Genomic DNA, 21,950 nt, shown 5'->3' with positions numbered 1-21,950 from the left:
AGCAAGCAGGGGGCAGAAGAGAAGTCAAAGCAGCATGCACCAAAGAAGAGGGCACTCATGGAGAGCTGCTCACAAGCTCTAAGGAGAGTCAGATAGCTTTGTAGAAGTTCCAAGAGACGTGCAAGCAAGCAAGCGGGTCCACGCAATAACTACTACACAGCTACATAGCTTTTGAAAGTGCCATTTTTTCAAGCGCTGATCGCTTTGTTCTCAGATTAATTATAATGGGAGAGACCGCCTCCCTGATGGGCAAACTGGAGAAAGCTTGCAAATTGTCACAGGAGAAGCACTCTAGATATCGCATTACAGCTCTAAAAGCTGAGAAGAAGAGTTTGGTATGTCTTTTACCCTTCAATGGAGCGAATCACCACATGTTCAATTAGGTTAGATTTAAGATAAGATTTTGGATTGAGTTTTTATATTAGAGTCTAACTTCGAGATTACAGTAAAAAAGTTAGAGTTAGACGAACAATGAAAAGGTCTACTATGAAAAGATGTTAAGATGCTGTGAAATGCTACAGCTAGAGAAGAGGCAAAGGGGTTTTGTCCACTACATGCAGTATCATGTAGACGTGGGTGTGTAGATTTCTTGTACCCACAAATATAGGCATTGACCAATAAAGACGAGATTATAACCCGTTGGTTCTGATCTCCATGCACCTCTAGACCGAGGTGTGTGGGGATTGGACATGACTAGAGAATGTGAGGTAGTTTACAGTGTGAACAAAGAGAGAGAGAGAGAGAGAGAGAGAGAGAGAGAGAGAGAGAGAAAAGATGAAGAATTCCAATAGAAGATTAAATTTATTTTCCAGGTTATAAGATTTTTACCCTCATTATGAGTAGTGACGAGGATGTGGGGCCGTCCAACCGAAACACCTATATCTCAACAAGGATCTTATGTCCTTGTAATCATTGCAAGCATGCTGAGCGACGGACAAGACGCGTTTCTTTGCAGCACATTCGCGAATTTGGCGAGTTCAATCCATCTATTATAAATCGAGTTGTTGCCAATTATAACTCGTCGGACTCTGACATTGGCCAACAGGCAGCAATCTTGCAACCCAATAGACGTGTTCGCAGGCGCTTTGGTCAAACAGCATATGTGAGGCCACAAGATGTAGCCTCTGATAGCTCGGGGGATGATCATGCAGACCACATTCCCAAAGAGGCAATGTTAGAGCCCGAGATTGATGAAATGATCGAGACGATCATGGATTCAAAAGGGCCTATCTATGATGATATGAAAAGTGAAGCCGATACGCCATTGTATTATGGAGCACGTGTGTCTAGATTGAAAGCGCTCCTAGTTCTTCTCAACATGTAGGCAAAGTTTGGATGGAGTGACACTAGCGTCAGAGCGCTTTTCAGGTGATCTATTAAAATTAGTTTACTTTAATAAAACTCTAAATGTATAATGATCTGATAGATTTTTACACAATTGTACCGTATTTTTATATTGTGTAGATTGCTCAATGAGCATGTACTACCAGCTGATAATGTGAGAAAGATTTTTGCGAAACTTGGGGATGGACTACAATTCGATCCACGCTTGTCCTAATGACTGCATTCTTTTCAGAGGGGAATACATAGACATGGAGAAGTGTCCGAAATGAGATTCCGAGAGATATCCAGTATATCTCCACGGAACAAAAATTCCGCAAAAGGTTTTGCGACATTTTCCTCTGCTTCCTCACATCAAGCATTTCTTCGAATGTAAGTCCATGGCCGCCCTAGAATCATGGCATGAGGAGAATAAATCTTCGGATGGTGTGCTACGGATTCCTGCAGATTGCGCAGCCTCGAAACATATAGATGGAACATGGTCGGATTTTGCCAGGGAAGCTCGAAATTTGCACTTAGGCCTGGCTATGGATGGCGTAAATCCATTTGGTCAAAGATCAACATCTTACAGTGTATGGCCCGTTGTCATCGTCAACTACAACATTCCCTCGTGGTTGACTACTGAGGGGCACCTATGGCTAAGCTTGATTGTGTCGGGGCGATATAAAGTGAAGAATATGGATGTGTATCTTCGTCCACTATTGGAAGAGCTACAACAATTGTGGATTGGCATAGAAGTGGTGGATATGAGCCGACACACAGGTCGACGGAATGCTTTGATCAGAGGCATTTTGATGTGGACCATGCATGACTATCCCGGACTAAGAGAATGCTCAGGTGATCTATTTACACTCCTTACTCAGACAGTGTAAATCTTGGTTTTTCTCAAGCTGATCTATTATCATGTGTATACATGCAGGGCTTCAAACAAGCGCATATAGAGCATGTTTCACATGTGGTCCTAGACTGAATGCACGTAGGGCGCCCTCATTGAAGAAGCAAATCTACGAAGATCATCAAGCGTATCTTCCAGAGAATCATGTGTTACGCGATGGCTATTTGGGAAGAGAGCCACCGAGGATGTCTGCACAAGCATGGTTAGAGCAGAAGGAGATGTATGATGAGCCACCGAGGATGTCTGCACAAGCATGGTTAGAGCAGAAGGAGATGTATGATGACGGATTGTCCCCAGGGATGAAGAGACTATCTCTATGGTACGAGTTACCATATTGGCCCCGACTCATGATCAATCACTTGCTCGATCCAATGCACATATTCAAGAATGTGGGTAATCTACTATGGGATCATCTGACCGGCAAGAAAGATACTTTGGGAGCCAGGGTTGACCTTAGAAATGTGGATCGTATGGAGCAATATTGGCTGCAAACAGCGTCCGATGGATCAATAAAACTCCCTAAAGCACCATGGATTTTCACAGGATCCCAAGAACACAAAGTAAAAGAGACCATTCGATCTTTGCGGACCACCACTGGCGTAATGCACTCGCACCGAACGTGTTTTACTAAAGAAGGAAAGCTTACCGGTTTAAAATCACACGACTGGCATAAAATGTGTCAGGTATGATCATAGTGGGAATTGTGTAACAAATTCGTGTGTGGACTTTAATATCATTGTTGCACGTGTTTTTCAGTTTATTTTACCGGTTGCCATTGAGGGATGTTTGTCTCTTGACGTCCGTAACACAATCTACAAACTTGCGAATTTGGTGCAATGGATCTCACAAAAGGAGATCAACATAGACTCCATACCATTCACCAACTAAACACTGCGGAGGTTGTGTGCATGTTTGAGAAACATTTTCCTACTACCATGCTAACCATTCAGGTGCATCTTCTTGTTCACATAGTTGATGAGGTGGAAATAGCTCGCACAGTACATTCCAGATGGATGTTCTTTTTAGAACATTTCATGAAAACGCTCAAGGGATATGTGCGTCAGAGAGACCCCTGTCGAGACACCCAGGTTCACGCGTCAACGGTGAGAGGGCTTGCCTTACTCTGTCGACTTCAGCGGCGGCATCATCTTGGATGATGAAGGCAAGAAGGTGATTTTACGCATGCGCGGTCTTTGCTCTCAGGTGTTTAGACACTACATACTAAACACCTGGAGTGAATTATCGAATGATTTAAAAGATAGAGTCATCAGCATGCTTCATGTGACGAGTTTCCTGTTCCAACACGGGATGACCGCTTCAATGAAGACGTGATGAAGGTTCGAATGCGCGAATACTGCAAGCACAAGAGTTCTGAAGTGCAAAAAGCAATCAAGCATGGGTGGAACAGACCAGATTGGATGGCCAAAGAAGATTAGAAGAATACGAAGAAAGCAGCGCGCGAGAATCCCGACAAGTGGAAGCAACAAAAGGAGGCATCCAGAGCGCGAGTAGAGGGAGGGAGCTCGCGCCACTTGGGGAGCGGCGGGTGGGCATCATTTGAGGCCGATTTTGTAAGTGTTTTTGCATTGCTCTCTATGTTTGATAGTTTAGGGTTTATGGGTTTTGAAATTCTAACATAATGGATTCTTTGTATGTTTTGACAGTGGTCGATAGACAGGACGTGATCCCACACCGTACGAGCGTGAGTACGCAGGCAGGAAGGGCTTGAACACCCTTATGGACATTCTGAGTTCTCGCGGCGGCATGGTTAGTATTAGGGTTTATTCTTTTCTATTTGTTGTATTGTTTTATAAACGTCGCTATATGTTTATACTTACAAAAAGCTATCTTATTGTTTTTTTTTTCAAAATCCGACCGATACGCCTCTTGGACGCGATGAGACGTCTAATTAGACGACGTCACTTTAGCCATAGCTAGATAGCATTAGTTTCTTTTTGTCATAGCTTATGTATCATGAGACGACTTTTATACGTCTATTTGAAAACCATGTATATTTTTTAAATAATGACAATGGTTTGTAACTATTACATTTGCAAAGTTTAACAATCAAGTGATTTTGTCTAAGTGTACAATTGTCATTGATTTACTTTCATCAATTCACGCTTGTCAGTTTTGTATCTTTATTTTGCAAACAATGCGTACTATGGATGATGGAGTTAATGGTCATATTGTCTTGTGGGTGACTATTTTGGGTCTATATCTACCTTTGCACTTTTTTTCAAAGGTGAATCAATTAATGAAACATTCAATATGGTTGATGGGTGGATGCCCTGCCACCAAAAATTTTTCCTCTCGGGCGTCGCTATGAATGTTGCTATTTAAAGCTCTGCAGCGTCGCTATAGATGGCTCTGTAGCGTCGCTATAATCGTCGCTATAGACATCGCGATATAGCGACGCATATAGCGACTGTCATAGTGATGCTTATAGCGACGTTCACGTATCGACGCTAGTAACGACGCTCTTAGCGACACCGGGGGTTATAAAAACCCAGTGTATTTCCGTCGCTAAAAGCGTCACAAGAGCACACAACCTCTTGTAATGATCAGTTCCCAACCCTCTCTGTCCAAAAAACAAATCAAGTTTGGTCGTCGGTATAGAATACGGTACAGGTGTAGATACACACTTCGGAAGAAGCATCGGAATATCCTATAGAATTACCGGTGCATATACGGACGCTTGCTTAGACATGTATTTTAGAGATTATTTTGACACCAGATATACCGACAACGCGAGATCGGCATCTTTTTCGATGCCTATTTTAGTTCTTTTTATGCAACAAGAGTGTTTTAATTATTTTTTGCATCATTGGTAGATAAAGTATGGACAATAGGATGGCGTGTCCTTGTGCACATTGTAAGCATGAGACCTTTCGAAAATGAAAAATTTGTGACCACCACATACGCAATCACAGTCTCTTTCCGATAGAGCAACTACAAAACATGTGCTATCTATCTCATGGTCCAAAGACAATAGATCAAAATCCACAAGTAGATATTGCTCCAACTTCATCCCAGAGTAGACGATTTTCAGATGAACACCCATCGGCTGAGTCCTCCCAACCAATAACTGATGTGGAATTTCAAGAAGTAGAGTGGAGAAGATGTTAGATGCGTTCTTTGACATGCATCCCATCATTGAAAACATAGAAGAAAACATCATTCAAGGCAATACTACTAACCAACCTCAGTCCTCCCGTCCATATCAACGGCATGATAGCAACAATAAAGAGGGCGAGATGATGCAAAATCTTTCACGCATGCCGCTTTACAATGGTGCAAAAATCTCAGTTCTCTGTACGCTTTGGCAATGCTTAATTTGCAGTCTATCTATGGGTGGTCTGACACCTCCGTCATAGAGCTTTACACGTAAATACATTCTATCCTAAGCGTGAGAAGCGCAAGCTATATTTCAATAATTTGATCAAGGGGCTGACTTGTTCATGTAATGACAAGTTTCTCAACAAGCAAATCCTACCAAAAGGGAATCACATGTCCCTTACCCGTTGTCATGAGTTTTTTGGAGCAAGGGATTGCGCATATGTACATACACATGCATGGTGCATCAAATAAAGAATTGACCATTTTCCAGAGCCAGGTGGTTACGTGGGGCCCACATGTGTACAGGTAGGACAGCATGTACATAGTTCATCGATTTTCACTATCACCAGTACCAGTATATTTTTTCTACAATAATGAGGAGTTTATAGCGCGTAAAACTTCTCGAGGAAGCTATCCGAGGGCCGACGAAGTGAGGTCAGCAGGTGCGTCAGATGGCATCTAGTGGCGTCAGGAGGGCGAACAGGGTCAATACTTGCACGCGGAGAAGTACGCACACAACGTGGGTGTTTGCTTGTGAGAATTATGCAGAAAGTTCATCATGAGGACCTTTATTTGGGGCCACTTCACGTGGTTGCGGGATGCATTATTGGGGAAAGCTGAGTGCTAGGTGTGCGGATGATGCAAAAAAGGTGACAACTATGCACTGCGAGGTCAGTTTTTGGCTTGTTCGGGGTCCGTTTCAGGTCATCTAAAAGGCCAAGGGTGCCCAAGTAATAAAGCTAAGTGTGGGAACTGAAAAAACAGAGAGAAGACCAGAAAAAACATGGAGAAGAGAGGAGGAACAGCCGCAGCTGTGTTTTTGCTCATTTTGGAGCCTGTTTTGGCCGTAAACTGCTCATCCGAGGTCGGATTTGAGCACTTTGACATTGTAGACTGGGGTTTTGGGCCGTTCCGGACGCGATGGCGCTGTCCATTTTGCCAAATTCCTCCCTCTTTTTCTGTTTTTTTTCTGTGTAAGTTTCTCCTATGAGCGAAGTTTCTGCTCCAGTTTGTGATTGTATCTAGCTTATTTTACCCATACTGTGTGAGCTATTTGCCCCATTGGTGTTGGCCCGAGCTCATTTGTATCTACACATCAAAAATTATTCTCTTTTGAGCTGAGTTTTTTGGGTGTGTGTGTGTGTGTGTGTGTGTGTCTGTGTGGAGTAGGCAAGTGGATAGTCTCTCTCCTCTCACTCCAGAGGTGTGTTCCCTGTCTCGGTCAGGTGTGTTGTGTAAGCCGAGTGGTGCCCCATAGTGTGTGTGTGTATCTTCCCAAGAGTGTGTGTCGGGTTGTTATAGAGGCGCTGTGTGTGTTTTCATCCCGCTCACATTCTTTTGGTGCTCCCACGGAGGATCTTCTTCGAGTACCTTCTGCTTCGAGCTTCAAGCTTCGAGATTCGGGATTACAGGTTGCAGGTTGCAGATTATAGGTTACAGGTTACAGGTACAGGTGATTCACACAGGTACAGGTAGCTGGAGTTCAGTGATACACTAGCAGTGATGTCACTTGCAGTTGTTGTGGGTATGCATCACTTGGCGCCTATTTGAGCGCATTGTCTGCTGGATTGTACGTTACTTGTGGAAACTGCCATTGTACGCATTTGTGGAGCCATACTTGGTTGTATTTGGCAGTCCCAGCCATTTCTGAGACTTGGTCTGGAAGATAGTCATTTCTGAGACTTGACTATACACGATTTGCATAAGCCTTCGTGTGAGGGTCGATAGCGTGAGGTTTTTATTGAGCTGGGGGATTCTCAAATATGGAGATCCTTTCGGTGATACAGGTAGCTGGAGCACCCTTTTCGTGACCTCGCCATAGGCTATGTACTAGTGAGTCCTATTTGATGCTCGGGTTCTATTGTTGGCAGTTTATGCATACAGATACAGTCTATATTTTAAGTTCTCATTGCTCTACTTCTGGGGAAACTCTGTCGAAATTTTCCCAAGTTATGATGGCTGGTTTTTTGGTATTTTGAGCCATTTATGCTGTTATGCTGCTGAAATTCTGGCAAAATCAGAGGTTGAGTCAGGTGTGCCTTCTTGGGAGCTTCATGGTTGGCTTTAATGGATGATCAAAATGGCCCCCAGTTCACTCCTTTTCATTTAACTCAAAGAATTCAGATTAATGTTCATGTGTCCAGGAAGATCTTTTTCCAGCAGCGCATAGTCTTTTTGTTTGGGCCAAGAAGATTGAGAGAGATCCTGGAATGTCCTTTGCCTGTTGTCATTCCGATGATTAACTATGAAAACTCATTTGATGTGCATGTGTTTGTCCTTATCTAAAGTTGAGCTCCATTGAAGTTTCTCGGGATTGGGTAGTGAAAAGTTTTGGGTTCTTGCACGTGTGTTCGAAGGGGTTCTCAAAGCATCATAATTTGGGTAGCCATGGCTTTCTCTTATCCGGAGTTTCATGGAAGAAGTGATGAAGATGTGGAAGAATTTTTGGAAAAGATGGAGGTTGCCTGCATTAGCAACCAGATTCATGACCCTACGCAAATGTTACGCCTTATCCAAATTTGTTTGAAGAGTGATGCACGAGTTTGTTCTAAAGCATTTGAAGAGGAGTTGCGTGCAACAGATCCACCTATAAGATTGAGTTGGGACAATCTAAGGCATGGATTGGAAGTGGAGTTTGTGAAGATAGAAGATCCTGACAAAGTGTGGCAAGAAGTACAAGGTTTGGTGCAGAAGGAAGGTGAGCCAGTAGATGCGTACATACGTAAGTTTTCATTGGCATGGGAGCGAATGTGCAAGGCTTTAGCACCACAGGTACCCCCGCCTGACATGATGAAGAAGGACAGGTTCTTGGCTGGTCTTTGGGAGAATATACGTTGGAGAGTGGAGCTAAAGAAGCCTAGGACATATGAACATGCACTAGAGGTAGCAAGGAACAAAGAGTGGAAGCTGAGGAAAATGAGCCAGTTAGGGGTGGAGTCTTTGCCAATGAGGTCTGAATTTCAGCCTATAGAGTCTTTACAAGGGCGCATGTCAGGGGTTCATCATGAACCAGTAGTTCCTGTTACTACTCAGGTTATGCCAGCAGTGGTCACTACAGCAGTGCAAGATGATGGGCTAAGGCAGGACATGAGGCAAGTGGTAGATTTGATGAAGAATCTCAGCCTAAACATGCTAGGTCAAGTGGGAAATAATCGAGGTCGAGGGAGGTTTGCAAATCAACCAAGAGGTGAAGAAAGGCCTAGGAATGGTGTTGGACAAAGCAATGGTAGGTTTTGGAGGCAGACGCCCACATGTTTTAATTGTGGAGAGTTGGGTCACATCACCCCGCAATGTGATAAGCCACCAAGGATAGGGGGAGACATGTATCCATTGCCAAGACAGGTGCTAACTAGGTCAAATGATTATGGCATCGAAATTAAGGGAGACGAAGGAACCAGTGGACTGACCCAGGAGGAAAAAGGGAAGACAAAAGTGCTAAGTGTAGTCACCTTGGAGAAGGCATCAAAGCTAGAGGATACATTAGTGATGCCTATTGGGAAGAGGACCACAGAGGAAAAGGAAGGAAGAAGTGCCCCAGGTCCTAGTAAGAAGAAAGGAAAGAGCCATGAAGGCGAGGATGTCAAGGCCAAGAGGAAAAGGAGAGCTCGTCGAAAGTTTCATGTTTCAGATTTTCCACTAGGGGATGGGCAATTAAGCTATGACTTGAAGGAGGATCTGATGAGCAGGAAGGCAGATGTTACTTTTGGGCAGCTTATAGAGATGGTGCCTAAGCTAAAGCGACAGTGGAAGAGGATGGTTAACCCAATGGAGAAAGAGCCAGAGAGAGGTTCAGTGAAGGTGTTGGCAATGGACAAGCTACCAAACATTTGCCCAATAGTAGATGTGTGGCATAAAAGAAAAAATTTGGAACAAGGTTATGTGGATGGCGGAGCCCAAATATGCGTCATAACACACTCATGTGTTGAGAAGATGGGTCTCACAGTGGCTGGGGTGTCAGGTTTTCGGATCAGATTGGCAAACCATCAAAAAGTAAAATGCTTGGGTGTTGTAAAGAGCTTAGAAGTGGAGGCATATGAAGCAAAGGCAGTGGTTGATTTTCATGTGATGCCAGCAGGGTTGGGAGCATATCCCATTATACTGGGCAGACCATGGTTACGTGCAGTGGGAGCTGTTCAAGATTGGCGACATGGTACGATTAGCCTCTATGGAAAGACAGGTACCAAGAAGCTTTATAATATGGACACAAGGAAACAATTAGAGGAGCTTTATGAAGATGAGGATGAGTCTAGTGATGAAGACTCTTCCACGGTGACAGATGAGGACAGTGATAACACTACCAGCAGTGATGAGGATGCTGATGTTGCATTTCTTTTGATGGACAAAGAAATCCAAGAGATTGGTTTAGTTGCATTTGTGAATGAGGTTGAAGATGAAAGTGAAGGGCCTTATGAAGTGATTGAAGGGCTGATGCAAACCAAGGTTGAGTTGTCAAAGAAGCAGGAATTAATGACGCAAATGATTAGTGGAGACCTCTCAGCTATGGAGAAGGATATATTTTTGCATATGCTGGCTAGTTTTCCTGATTTGTTCATTACTTCATATGAAGAGATCAGAGGGTTCAAGGGTGGAGAGATGCATATAGAGCTGAAAGAAGGTGCTAAGCCAGTGCGGCAAAGGCTAAGAAGGATGGGTCAAGAGCAAATGGAAGCCTTACGGGTAGAGGTGGACAAGTTATTGAAGGCAGGGTTCATAGTCCCTGTGGAGACCACAGAATGGGTGAGTCCAGTAGTAGTCAGTCCAAAGAAGGATGGGAAGTGGAGGATTTGTGTAGATTTTAAACCCTTAAATGCAGCCACTAAGAAGAACCCATATCCTCTTCCATTCATTGATCAGATCTTGGATTCAGTGGCAGGTTATGAGAGGTACAGTGTGTGTGATGGTTTTTTAGGCTATTTTCAATTGAAGATTTCTCTTAAAGACCGCACAAAGACAACTTTCATTACGCCATGGGGCTGCTATTGCTACACAGTGTTGCCGTTTGGGTTGTCAAATGGACCATCTTTCTATCAAGAGAGAGCGAATTGGGTGTTGGAACCATTCATTGGTAGTTGTGTTAAAGCTTTTATGGATGACTTCTGTGTTTATAGCAGTAGGGCTGAACACCATGAGAAGCTACAGATGGTATTGGCTCGATATGATGAATGTGGAGGACAACTAAATCCAAAGAAATGTCATCTAGCATAGCCAAGGGTGAAGTTATTGGGCCACATGGTGTCAGAAAATGGCATTGAGGCTGATCCAGACAAGGTTAAGTCTATTATTCTTCTTCCATCACCTACGAGTACGAAGCAATTGGCAACCTTTATACACAAAGTGAAGTACATGGCACGGTTTATTCCATTGTCTTCGCAGCTTCTTTATCCATTACAGCAAGTGGCAAAGCATGATCCATTGCAATGGGATGACAAGTGTGAAGAAGTGTTTCAAGAGGTGAAAGAGGTGTTAGGGGGTTTGTCAGCCATGCAAGCTCCTGATTGGGAGAAAGTTTTTTATGTAAATCCATCAGTAGGGGATGATGCCATTGGAGCTATGCTATTGCAAAAGGGGAAGGGCAGCCATTATATGAGGCCAGTGTATTGTGCAAGCCGAGTGAAGTTGGTAGCGGAGAGAAAGTTATCGGAAGTAGAGCTAGTGATGGCCAGTGTAATATTTGCTTGTCGACGATTTCGTCATTACTTGCTACCACGGCCTTTTGTTTTCTTGACGAGTTATGCCTTTTTGCCACAGTTAATTAATGGTACTAACATGTCAAATGTGGTGAAGAAATGGGTAATTGAGCTGCAAGAGTTTGAGTTCTCTTTTCTAGTGGAAGATAGTACAAGGGCTACCCTAGCTGATTTGTTTACCTACAAGGAGAATCCCCTTATTGTTAAGGAAGAGGTGGTGAGAAAGGTAGTTGAAGAAGTGCCACAGATCAGCAATGCACATGTGTTGTTCTTTGATGGTTCATACAGAAAGAGCCACGATGCAGCTTCAGGGGGTATAGCACTTTATGATCCAGAGGGGAAGCTAGTATGCAAGAGAGGGTTCAAATTGGATGCTCATAGTAACAATGAGGCTGAATATGCTACTCTGGAAGCCGGATTACACATTTGTTTGAAGCATGGGGTTCGAAGGTTGAGCATAAAAGGTGATGCCTTGTTAGTGGTGAAGCAAGTGCTGCGTGTGTGGAAGAGCAAGAACAGCTCATTGAAGGAGACGTGTTTCAGAATTAAAGGCATGTTAAAAAAGTTTGAAGCATGGAGCATCAGACACATTGAACGTGCTCTAAATGGAGAGGCACATGAAGCAGCTCAAGGCATGATTGGGGAGCTATTCGTGTTGAGGACCAATTTACCTCTTTATCATGGCCGGGAAAGTTTGGCTCAAGAAGAGGAGTTTTTGCTAACAGGAATCATTCCAAAGGAGATTCAGAAGTCTAAGAAGTATGGCTTTGTGCGTAGAGCATACAGGTACAAATTGATTGGTGATGTTTTATACATGAAAGGGGCTGATCTCGTGTTGAGACGTGTACCTTGGCGGGAGGAGCTTTACAGAGTGTTGGAAGAGAATCATGAAGGCGCATGTGGTGGCCATTTTGCTCTAAAGATCACCTTGCATAAGATTTTGCAAGAGGGGTATGTATGGCCTAGTTTGCACAAGGATGTTCACCATTGGTGTATGTCTTGCAATAGGTGTCAAGCATTTGGGAAGAGAGTGTTGAAGCCAGAGCTACGAAAAACCATTATGGCATTTGATGTGTTTGAAAAGTGGGGGATTGATGCAATAGGCCCGTTACCTATCACAAGCAGGGGCAAAAGCTATATCTTGACGGCAGTGAACTATCTTTCTAGATGGGCAGAGGCTATAGCAGTAAAACAGATCACTGCAAAGGATGTGGCAAAATTTGTGTATGATGAAATATGTTGCAAGTTTGGGGTGCCATTAGAGCTACTTTCAGATAAGGGGCCAGGATTTAGAGCTAAACTGCTAGACTTCCTATGCACAAAGGTGAAGATTAGGCACCAGCATACCAGTCCTTATTACCCACAGTGTAATGGCTTAAATGAAAGATTCAATGGTGAGTTGGTACAGATTCTTTCGAAAGTGACAGAGCACCAAGGAAAGAATTGGGATTTGGAATTGCCTAGTGCATTATGGGCTTACCGTACTTCGGTGAAGACAAGTACAGGGTTTACTCCATTTCATTTGGTGTATGGAAAAGAAGCACTATTGCCTGTGGAAGTAGAGTTGCCTGCAGTCAAGATGTTAGAGAAGTTTCTTGGGCCGCCTAGTGATGCATTCAAAGAGAGGCTCTTGCAGTTACAAGAGGTCCAGTTGGATAGGATGAGCGCATTGGAGCATTATGGGCAGATGCAGGATAAGGCTTTGACAAAGATAAATGAAAAGGTCAAATGTAAGGGTATCAAGAAACATGACTTGGTTTTGCACTACAACAGTAAGCTGGATAACACCTTCCAAAAGAAGTTTCAAATTAAGTGGGAAGGCCCTTTCAAGGTAGTGGAGTGTTTCCCGAATGGTACATATCAGTTGGCTAACCTGGATGGGATTTTACATACGTCAAGGGTAAATGGATTGCGTCTTAAGTTGTATCATGCCAGGTTGATGATGGTAGAGCAAGATGGGTTTTCTGAAGAGCGAGTGATGTCTGTGAGGGATGAGGAGACCTGTGATGCGGCGAGTCTCATATCTCTCTTTGCTGCTGCTGATCATGAATGATCTAGCAGGCTAGGGGGTGGGCAAATTATGTCAGGAGTTTTTTGGAGCAAGGGATTGCGCATATGTACATACACATGCATGGTGCATCAAATAAAGAATTGCCCATTTTCCAGAGCCAAGTGGTTACGTGGGGCCCACATGTGTACAGGTAGGACAGCATGTACATAGTTCATCGATTTTCACTATCACCAGTACCAGTATGTTTTTTCTACAATAATGAGGAGTTTATAGCACGTAAAACTTCTCGAGGAAGCTATCCGAGGGCCGACGAAGTGAGGTCAGCAGGTGTGTCAGATGGCATCTAGTGGCGTCAGGAGGGCGAACAGGGTCAATACTTGCACGCGGAGAAGTACGCACACAACGTGGGTGTTTGCTTGTGAGAATTATGCAGAAAGTTCATCATGAGGACCTTTTTTTGGGTCCACTTCACGTGGTTGCGGGATGCATTATTGGGGAAAGCCGAGTGCTAGGTGTGCGGATGATGCGAAAAAGGTGACAACTATGCACTGCGAGGTCAGTTTTTGGCTTGTTCGGGGTCCGTTTCAGGTCATCTAAAAGGCCAAGGGTGCCCAAGTAATAAAGCTAAGTGTGGGAACTGAAAAAACAGAGAGAAGACCAGAAAAAACGTGGAGAAGAGAGGAGGAACAGCCGCAGCTGTGTTTTTGCTCAGTTTGGAGCCTGTTTTGGCCGTAAACTGCTCATCCGAGGTCGGATTTGAGCACTTTGACATTGTAGACTGGGGTTTTGGGCCGTTCCGGACGCGATGGCGCTGTCCATTTTGCCAAATTCCTCCCTCTTTTTCTGTTGGTTTTCTGTGTAAGTTTCTCCTATGAGCGAAGTTTCTGCTCCAGTTTGTGATTGTATCTAGCTTATTTTACCCATACTGTGTGAGCTATTTGCCCCATTGGTGTTGGCCCGAGCTCATTTGTATCTACACATCAGAAATTCTTCTCTTTTGAGCTGAGTTTTTTGGGTGTGTGTGTGTGTGTGTGTGTGTGTGTCTGTGTGGAGTGGGCAAGTGGATAGTCTCTCTCCTCTCACTCCAGAGGTGTGTTCCCTGTCTCGGCCAGGTGTGTTGTGTAAGCCGAGTGGTGCCCCATAGTGTGTGTGTGTGTGTATCTTCCCAAGAGTGTGTGTCGGGTCGTTATAGAGGCGTTGTGTGTGTTTTCATCCCGCTCACACCGTCTAGCCACTAAAAAGCTTCTAACTAATTTGGACTTGGATTATCACAAAATACATGCAAGTCTTAATGATTGTATACTCTTTTGCAATGAGTATGCAGATTTGGAACACTGTCCCAATCCTGAATGAAACAGGTATAAAGAGGACACACAAGGAAGATTTATCCCTACAAAGTTTCTTTCACACTTTCCTATCATTCTAAGAAGAAAGAGCATGTTGAGGTGCAAGTCTATAGCCGCTTTGATGACATGGCACTCAAATACTAGATCGATAAATGATGTGATGCGGGTACCTGCTCACTCTTGTGCATGGAAGCACATAGAGGGAAGTTGGCCTACATTTAAGAATGAGCCTGGATGTATCCTCTTTGGTCCGGAAATGGACGGAGTAAATCCATTCAGATTACGGAGTTCATCATGGAGCACATGGCCTAATTGTCGGGTTAATTATAATCTTCCACCATGGCTAGCTATCAAGAAGGGCCATTTGTTGTTGTCCCTCACTGATCCTCCCAAGAAATTACAAAGCAAAGAACATGGATGTCTCTCTCACACCACTTATAGAAGATCTCCAATTCGTGTGGACATAAATGGATGTGGTTGATATGTCCCAACGAATTGGACGATGGAATGTACATATGCAAGGCATTCTCACGTGGACCATGCGCAATTGGTCAGGCTTTGGTGAGTGTTCAGATAAGTGCCTTTGAAACCCTCACACGCATGTTATTCCTGGCTATGCCAACAATTTTATATTTTAAATTTGTGTTGTTTTAGGCTTGAGTTACTCGGGTAATCATGCATGTCTAAAATGTGGTCCTCGACTTGGCTTCTACGCTCTAATCATTTGAGCAAGGCAATTTACGAGGAGCGTGGTAGATTTTTGCATGAAGGACATGAGCTACATGGACCAAACATATGCAAACATGACATGCATTCACTGAAAGTGAGTGATTGGAAAAACATGTGGCTGGAGAGGGGATATTTTATGCTACCTGGACTGACAAGAATTTCTATTTTCCATGAACTGCCGTCCTAAAGTGACCTGTTGATTAATCATATGCTCGACCCAATGCACATCTTAAGAATGTGGGGGAGATCATATGGAAAACCATCATTAGGAAAAGGGAGAGCAAGGTCCAATGAGATGACTTAGAGGCTGTGGGTCGAATGCCAGAGATGTGGCCTTGACTTAAACCCAATGGATGCTATACCAAAAGGACCATAGGTTTTGAGTCATGCAGAAAAGCAACAAGTGAAGAAGACTATCTTCATTCAAATTCAAGACTCCCACTCTGGGTGCATAGGATGTTTCAAAACGGCCTTTACTAGAGATGAAAATCTTACTAGTCTTAAGTTCCACGATTGGCACAAGGTTTTACAGTTTATCTTACCAATTTTCATAAAGGATTGTTTGACGGATGACATTAGAAGAACAATCTACAAAATCAGTGAGTTGGTATGCTGGATCAGTTCATTTGAGAGATAAGAGAAGACAGCATCAATGCAGTACGCTTCAATGCTATTGAAGCAGTGTGCATGGTAGAGAAGTACTTTCCAACAAACATTCTTACCATCCAAATGCATGTACTTGTGTATGTGGTCAATAAAGTTGCAGATGTTGGGATAGTCCATAATAGGTGGATGTTCTTCTTTTAGAGATATATGAAGACTTTAAAGGCGTTCAATCGTCAAAGGGCTCACCTCGAGGGTAGCATGGCCGAAGGATGACTTGTACAAGAGTCTATTGTCCTCATCAGTGAATTTTTGGGCTCAATTAATCCAGACATGCCCCGAATGTGGACTACTGAGGTCAACGTCAAGGTGATAGGGGACGAGCTACATGGAAAAGGCATCATTAGGAAGATGGATATCACAATGTGAGAAAATTTTATGATATTTTGCGCTCTCAACTCAGACATCATGCAAAAGTGCTAGAGAGGTAAGAAGGAAAAAAGAAACAACACTTGATAGATCGTTTGCAATTAGAAATCTTCCTGTTCCAGATCATCTTCAGTCACACCATCGGTCACTAGCGAGAGACAGGTACAATGTTGGTAGTCCAAAGTCGGCATGGTTAGACGCAGAGGAGTGGGCGGGGATTGCACGAGAGACACAAGATAATCTTGACAAATTTCAGCAGTAGAGAGATACAACCAGAGCACGTTTGGATTCTACTCGAGCGTCACATCTTGGGAGTGGAGGCTATGACACGCTTTGACATGAGTTTGTAAGTATTATATGTATGCTTTGCATTCCTTAAAATATATATGCTATTTGAAGATTTATCTCATGATTAAATCATAATTTTACAAGAAGTTACTGTGAAGCGCCTTTCGACACGCCGAGAGAAGAAGTATGGGTACAAGCATAGACTTGTGGCCCTTTTGACCCAGTTGCAGAAGGAGGGAGAGGACGTCAACCAGAAGGCATTACTATGAGGGTCTTCTTGATACAGTCTTACACAATCATCTTGATACAGTCTGTACAATCTTTTTTTTAGATGTGGTCTTCTTGATATAACCTTACTGAGTGATTGTTTGCATGTACAGTTTTGTAATGCTTATGTTTATGGTTTTTCATTCCGTTTGAGATTATGATTTGTTTCGCAATTATGGTATGGTACAGAGGTTATGGTTATGGTATCTCATAAAGGTTTTGGTCATGGTTTGGCAATCAAGTTATGGTTATGGTTTTGCAATGATGGTATGGAAATCATGGTATGGTTAGGGTTTGACAATCAAGTTATGGTTATGGTTTTGCATTGATGGTATGGCAATCATGTGATGGTTATGGTTTGACAATCGGATAAGGTTATGATTATGGTTTTGCAATGATGGTATGGTTGTTATGGTTATGGTATGACAAACAAGTTATGTGTTAAGTATGGAGCCTGATTTACCCTTGTAATTTTTTGTGGTAAAAGCGCACATTTGTAAGGCCCCCATTATGAGGAGAAGCCATCGTGCGTGAAGGAAAATCACTCACCGGAAACCAAAATTTTCACGGACAAGAATCAAGGGCAACTTTAAAGGCCTCGGGGACGGAGGCCCCCGAGACTTTTTTTCACCGGAATATTCCTTTTCGTCGGAATATTATGGCCGGACGACGGTCGGAAAACAACCGGTCGGTTGGCCGGTGACCGGTAGTCAATGGCCGATGGCCTGTGGTCGGAAGTCAATGGCCGGTGGCCGGTGGTCGAATTCAAAAGCGGACTTGTCTTCTCAAGGGCGGCCACACATGGGCGGATTGGAGGGTCCGATTTGGACTTATTCGCACAAGGGCGGCCACACATGGGCGGATTGGAGGGTCCGATTTGGACTTATTCGCACAAGGGCGGCTACACATGGCTGTCTCTCATGAGAGAGGGCAGCCCTTTTGGCCTATAAAAGGAGGCCATTTCTACACACATTTCATAGTGTGAAGTTGATGCAACAAGGTGAGTGTGAGGTGGTGAGAGTGAAGCAAGGCGGGAGCTCCATTAAGGGTATAATCCCTTTGTAAACTACTTCTTGTTTTGAAGTACTAAAGCCATTGAGTGGCTGCTTTCCCGTGGACGTAGCCCACATTGGGTGAACCACGTATATCGTGTGTACTCTCTCTCTCTACTCTATAATCTCGTGTATATAAATCTGTCTCTCTCCATTAAGTAATCTACTCAATTATCTATTTAGCTACGTCTTATTTCCTAACATTATGGTAATGGTTATAGTATGGGAAGTGGATTATGTTTATGGTTTTACATTTTTGAATCATGTTTTAATTATGGCCATAAAATCTCTACGCCGTTGTGCCTATGGTTTAGGAGTCGACCTTATGGTTATGCTTTTGAGAACTTGTCAAGATTAAGCTTTTGATTTTGGGGTTTTGTTCTTTTTACAGTTTTGCTAATCTGTATATACTCACTCTTTAGCGTCAACTTGTAGGTGGAGTGCGATTGCTTATGCACTCTTTCTTTGGACAAAGAGGGTTGTTTTTTGTTGCTGCAGTACATGCATCATCAGTTCTCACTCCTCTCAATCCAAAAATAAATTTGCAGGTTTGGTCATCGGAACAAAAATCGGTATATGAAAACATTTTCTGCTTAGATAACTGCATTTATAACAGCGTATATTCCAGTGCAATAACAACGTGTATTTTGACAGGTTCTACCGGTGCATACCGACGCTACGATACCGGAGTTTATGACGCTTATTCCAGTGCATTTTACTTTTAAAAGAAGCTTTGTCTCGACGGTATCTACGCCGATTTTTGCACGACTTTATAGTGAAAATATCCATAAATGCTAACAAATTTCACCATCTATAAACTGGCCGTGCTTTTTCACATATCATGTACAATAATTAAATATCAATGCATCATAAATAAATCCCAGTACATGTAACATGTGACAAATTAATCTTTTAAGAAAATTATGATTCTTAATATCAAATGGTTAGTCAACTTGGAAGAGTTGTTGTCTTAGATACTCATCATGTGTTTGATAACGTGACCACTACTATGTCTAATAGCCATGTTAATGTCAAAATTGCAAACAATGTGATGGTATTTTGAGTTTGTTACCTAAACTTCTAAAAGATTACAGGATGTGGCTGCTTATGCAGCACAAAAGAGTACACCGAATATATTGTAAGTTGTGAAGGGTGGTTATGCCAGCTTGTATTGAGTCCCCAATAAGGCTGTCGGGCTTGAATTAGGATTAAGTACAGGTTCAGGGGCAATCCTCTTGCCCCTCTCGCCTCGACTGTTCTCTGCAAACTTAAGGCTAGCATGGTGCATGCCCTTATTCTGCTCCTCCTGCGACCACTCTTTCGAGTAGTAAGCCTCCTCCGTGGCAGTAGGACTTGTGGAGGCTGGCCTAAGCATGCCTCCCCATTGGGGAAAGTAGACTCCCACAATGGGAAATGTGCAACACACAATCATGATGCCCATGAGGCTTATTCCGGTCTCTGTCGAGTAGGCAGAGCTTGTGAAGAAGATAAGTTGTGTAAGGATAGCTCCCAAAATCCCACCTGCCCCTATAATCCCAGAGATTACACCCAACGACCTGCTAGCAACAATATAGACATGTACAAGCATTGGTGGGCATTTTATACAAAATATCAAAATACAAGCTAAAAAATACTAAATCCCACCTCCGTGAAACAAAAGGAATGATCCCAAAGGTGGCTCCTGCCGCTGCCTCTGCAAAGCAAGAGAAGATGATCATCACCACAATGGCCGCACCAAGGTGCCCAAGTCGCCCGAGAAAAATACAAGCAAGCCCGCCTGCTGTCTGCACCAACCACAAAGTCCACAATCGACCACGCATTCCAAATCTTTGAGCCATCCAATCGGATAGATATCCACCGAATGGGCGGGTCACAATGTTGGCCAAGCCGAAGGAGGATGCCACTACGCCCGCAGTATGAAGTGGCAAGCCAAAGCGGTCATAGAAGTATTGAGTCATGATGTTGTCTATTGTTAGCTCCACCCCAAAGCAATACCCGTAAGAAAGGGCGAATACCCATGTCTTGTGGTTGCTGACGCCATGTCGAATGACCTGGTCAACATCAATGATAAGCACTTAATATTTGTATGGCCAAAATGACCAATGAAAGAATGAATTTAGATTTACCTTCCAAGAGCTGTCCTTGATTTGATTGCCCGTCCTCTTCAGCTCGCCAAAGTTGCCATCGGGAAGATCTTGGCCCAATGTAAGCACCATGAGAGCGCTGACGATGTGCATGATGCCGGGCACGAAGAAGGCGATGCGCCAAGCAACGAAAGCAGGGAAGCCGAGCGGGCCGGCGAGGAGATTGTGGATGAGGGGCATGACGAGAAGTGTTGCTCCGCCGCCTAGATTGGCCCAGCCGGCAGTAATGCCATTCGCGGTGCCCACGATCTCTGTGGAGAACATGGAGCTCATCCAAAACTGGCAGGTGACGAAGCTGGCAAGGGAGAAGCCGATGAGGAAGCGGGCCAGGACGAAGCCGGTGGCGGTGCTGACGGACGCCATGCTGAAGACGGCAGGGGCGGTGAGCAGGATAAGGAATGCACAGGCGTAGCGAGGACCCACCAGATCGCAAAGTGTTCCGATGAGGAGGCGTGAGGCAATGGAGCCCGCCACCGATGCTGTGCCGGCATTGCCGATTTGCTGCTTAGTGAGGTCTAGGTTATCGCGGATGACAGGCAGAAGCGGCGCCGCTGCGAAGCTAGACACGAAGCTTGTAAAGAAGGACACCCACGACAGGTGAAACGCCCTCATGTGCGGCTTCGCCACCGAAAACAGCTTTATCTTCCTGGCCTTATGCTCTGAATCCACTGGCAGTGGAAACAGGTCGTTGTTAGTATCAATGTCAGCAGTCTCCAGTGGCAACTCGTCCGCTTCCCCCTCTTGTGCGGTTCTAGGGTGAAGGGGCGTGGTGTTACAGCTGCTGGACACAGACAGCGCCGACATGGAGTGATTCCTATCCATTATCACTCCGTACTCCAGTGGCTTCTGCTTGTTCTGCTGATCTTCCCCCATTAATCGGATTCTAGATTTTGTTCTGATTACTAGCCTATGTGTGATTTAATAAGATTAGCAATATGCTTATAATGAACAGCCTCTGTTCTTGTGGGCGCTGTGGATAGTAAGTATCCCCTACAGATACTGGCACTTCGTGCGCAGGTATATGGAGATTCAGGATAGTGCCATCCACGTTTCCAAGAATCTCATAGATGCCGGGCGTTCTCTATGGGTTCGTACTGTCCACGCTGGCGAGGGCTCACCTACACCCGCTTTTAGGAAAGTTTGTCTTCCCACAATGTTGCACAACAATGCAGGTCGTTTGGGTCAAATTGAGCTTCCCATATAGGCTCATAGTACTATGTAGAATCATGTGCGATCCGATTTTCTATGTAGGATCATAGAAGCCTTGCTGATTGTGCAATACCCCTTCAACTCTTCAATTTTGAAGCGAGTAGGTGTCTAGACCTAGCCAATTTTCATCTTGGGGTGTTTTAAAGGGTATCTTGAAAGATCCCCTTTTGTCTTCAAGAAAAAGTGGGTAGGCGAAAAGAGAAGTCGATGGCACGTGGAGGGGGAAGAGAGAGAGAATGAAGGAGAAGAAGAAGAAGAAGAGAATTTTAACCGTGGTAGGAAACTATCCCAAGAGACCTTAAAGATCTTTAGAGAGAGAGAGAGAGAGAGAGAAGGTGTGCGTCGATTGAATCTCAACCCCTCTGTCTGCGAAATCGGGCCTGGAGCAGCAGATGCAAGTGCGAAGGAGACACAGCTTAGAGAGTTGCGACAAAAAGGATGCAGCAAGTTGCAGGCTGTGGTATAAGAATGAGTTAGGACAGACATTGAGATTTTCGAGGCATGCGTAAGATCTCTCTCTCTCTCTCTCTCTCTCTCTCTCTCTTCTACAACGCAACATGCCCATTCTCCGACAGTCCACCCTCCTGTAGAGGATGATGAGAGGGGGTTG

At 44.0% G+C, this 21,950-nt stretch overlaps 1 protein-coding gene across 1 annotated transcript; it reads right to left on the bottom strand.

The window, feature by feature from the left end:
* Positions 1 to 18,939: 18,939 nt before the first annotated feature.
* On the bottom strand, positions 18,940 to 21,098 carry LOC147425798 (high affinity nitrate transporter 2.5-like). Its single transcript, XM_086499636.1, has 3 exons — positions 20,114 to 21,098; positions 19,632 to 20,038; positions 18,940 to 19,543 (listed from the first exon to the last, which is right to left on the bottom strand). Exons 1-3 carry the CDS (start codon positions 21,002 to 21,004, stop codon positions 19,144 to 19,146), a joined length of 1,698 nt encoding a protein of 565 aa, XP_086355762.1. The 5' UTR covers positions 21,005 to 21,098; the 3' UTR covers positions 18,940 to 19,143.
* Between the last annotated feature and the right edge of the window lie 852 nt (positions 21,099 to 21,950).

The sequence above is a fragment of the Adiantum capillus-veneris genome, chromosome 25, assembly GCF_014529385.1.
Source record: "Adiantum capillus-veneris isolate H3 chromosome 25, ASM1452938v2, whole genome shotgun sequence".
Lineage (NCBI taxonomy): Eukaryota > Viridiplantae > Streptophyta > Polypodiopsida > Polypodiales > Pteridaceae > Adiantum > Adiantum capillus-veneris.
Note: the sequence above shows the minus strand (reverse complement) of the source record. Positions and strands in the feature narration are given on the sequence as shown.

Coding starts and splice junctions, on each gene's coding strand:
- LOC147425798 (XM_086499636.1), bottom strand. CDS start 21,004: ATGGGGGAAGATCAGCAGAACAAGCAGAAGCCACTGGAGTACGGAGTG. Junction 20,039..20,113: donor TCAAGGACAGCTCTTGGAAG/GTAAATCTAAAT, acceptor GATGTTGACCAG/GTCATTCGACATGGCGTCAG. Junction 19,544..19,631: donor ATTCCTTTTGTTTCACGGAG/GTGGGATTTAGT, acceptor TGTTGCTAGCAG/GTCGTTGGGTGTAATCTCTG.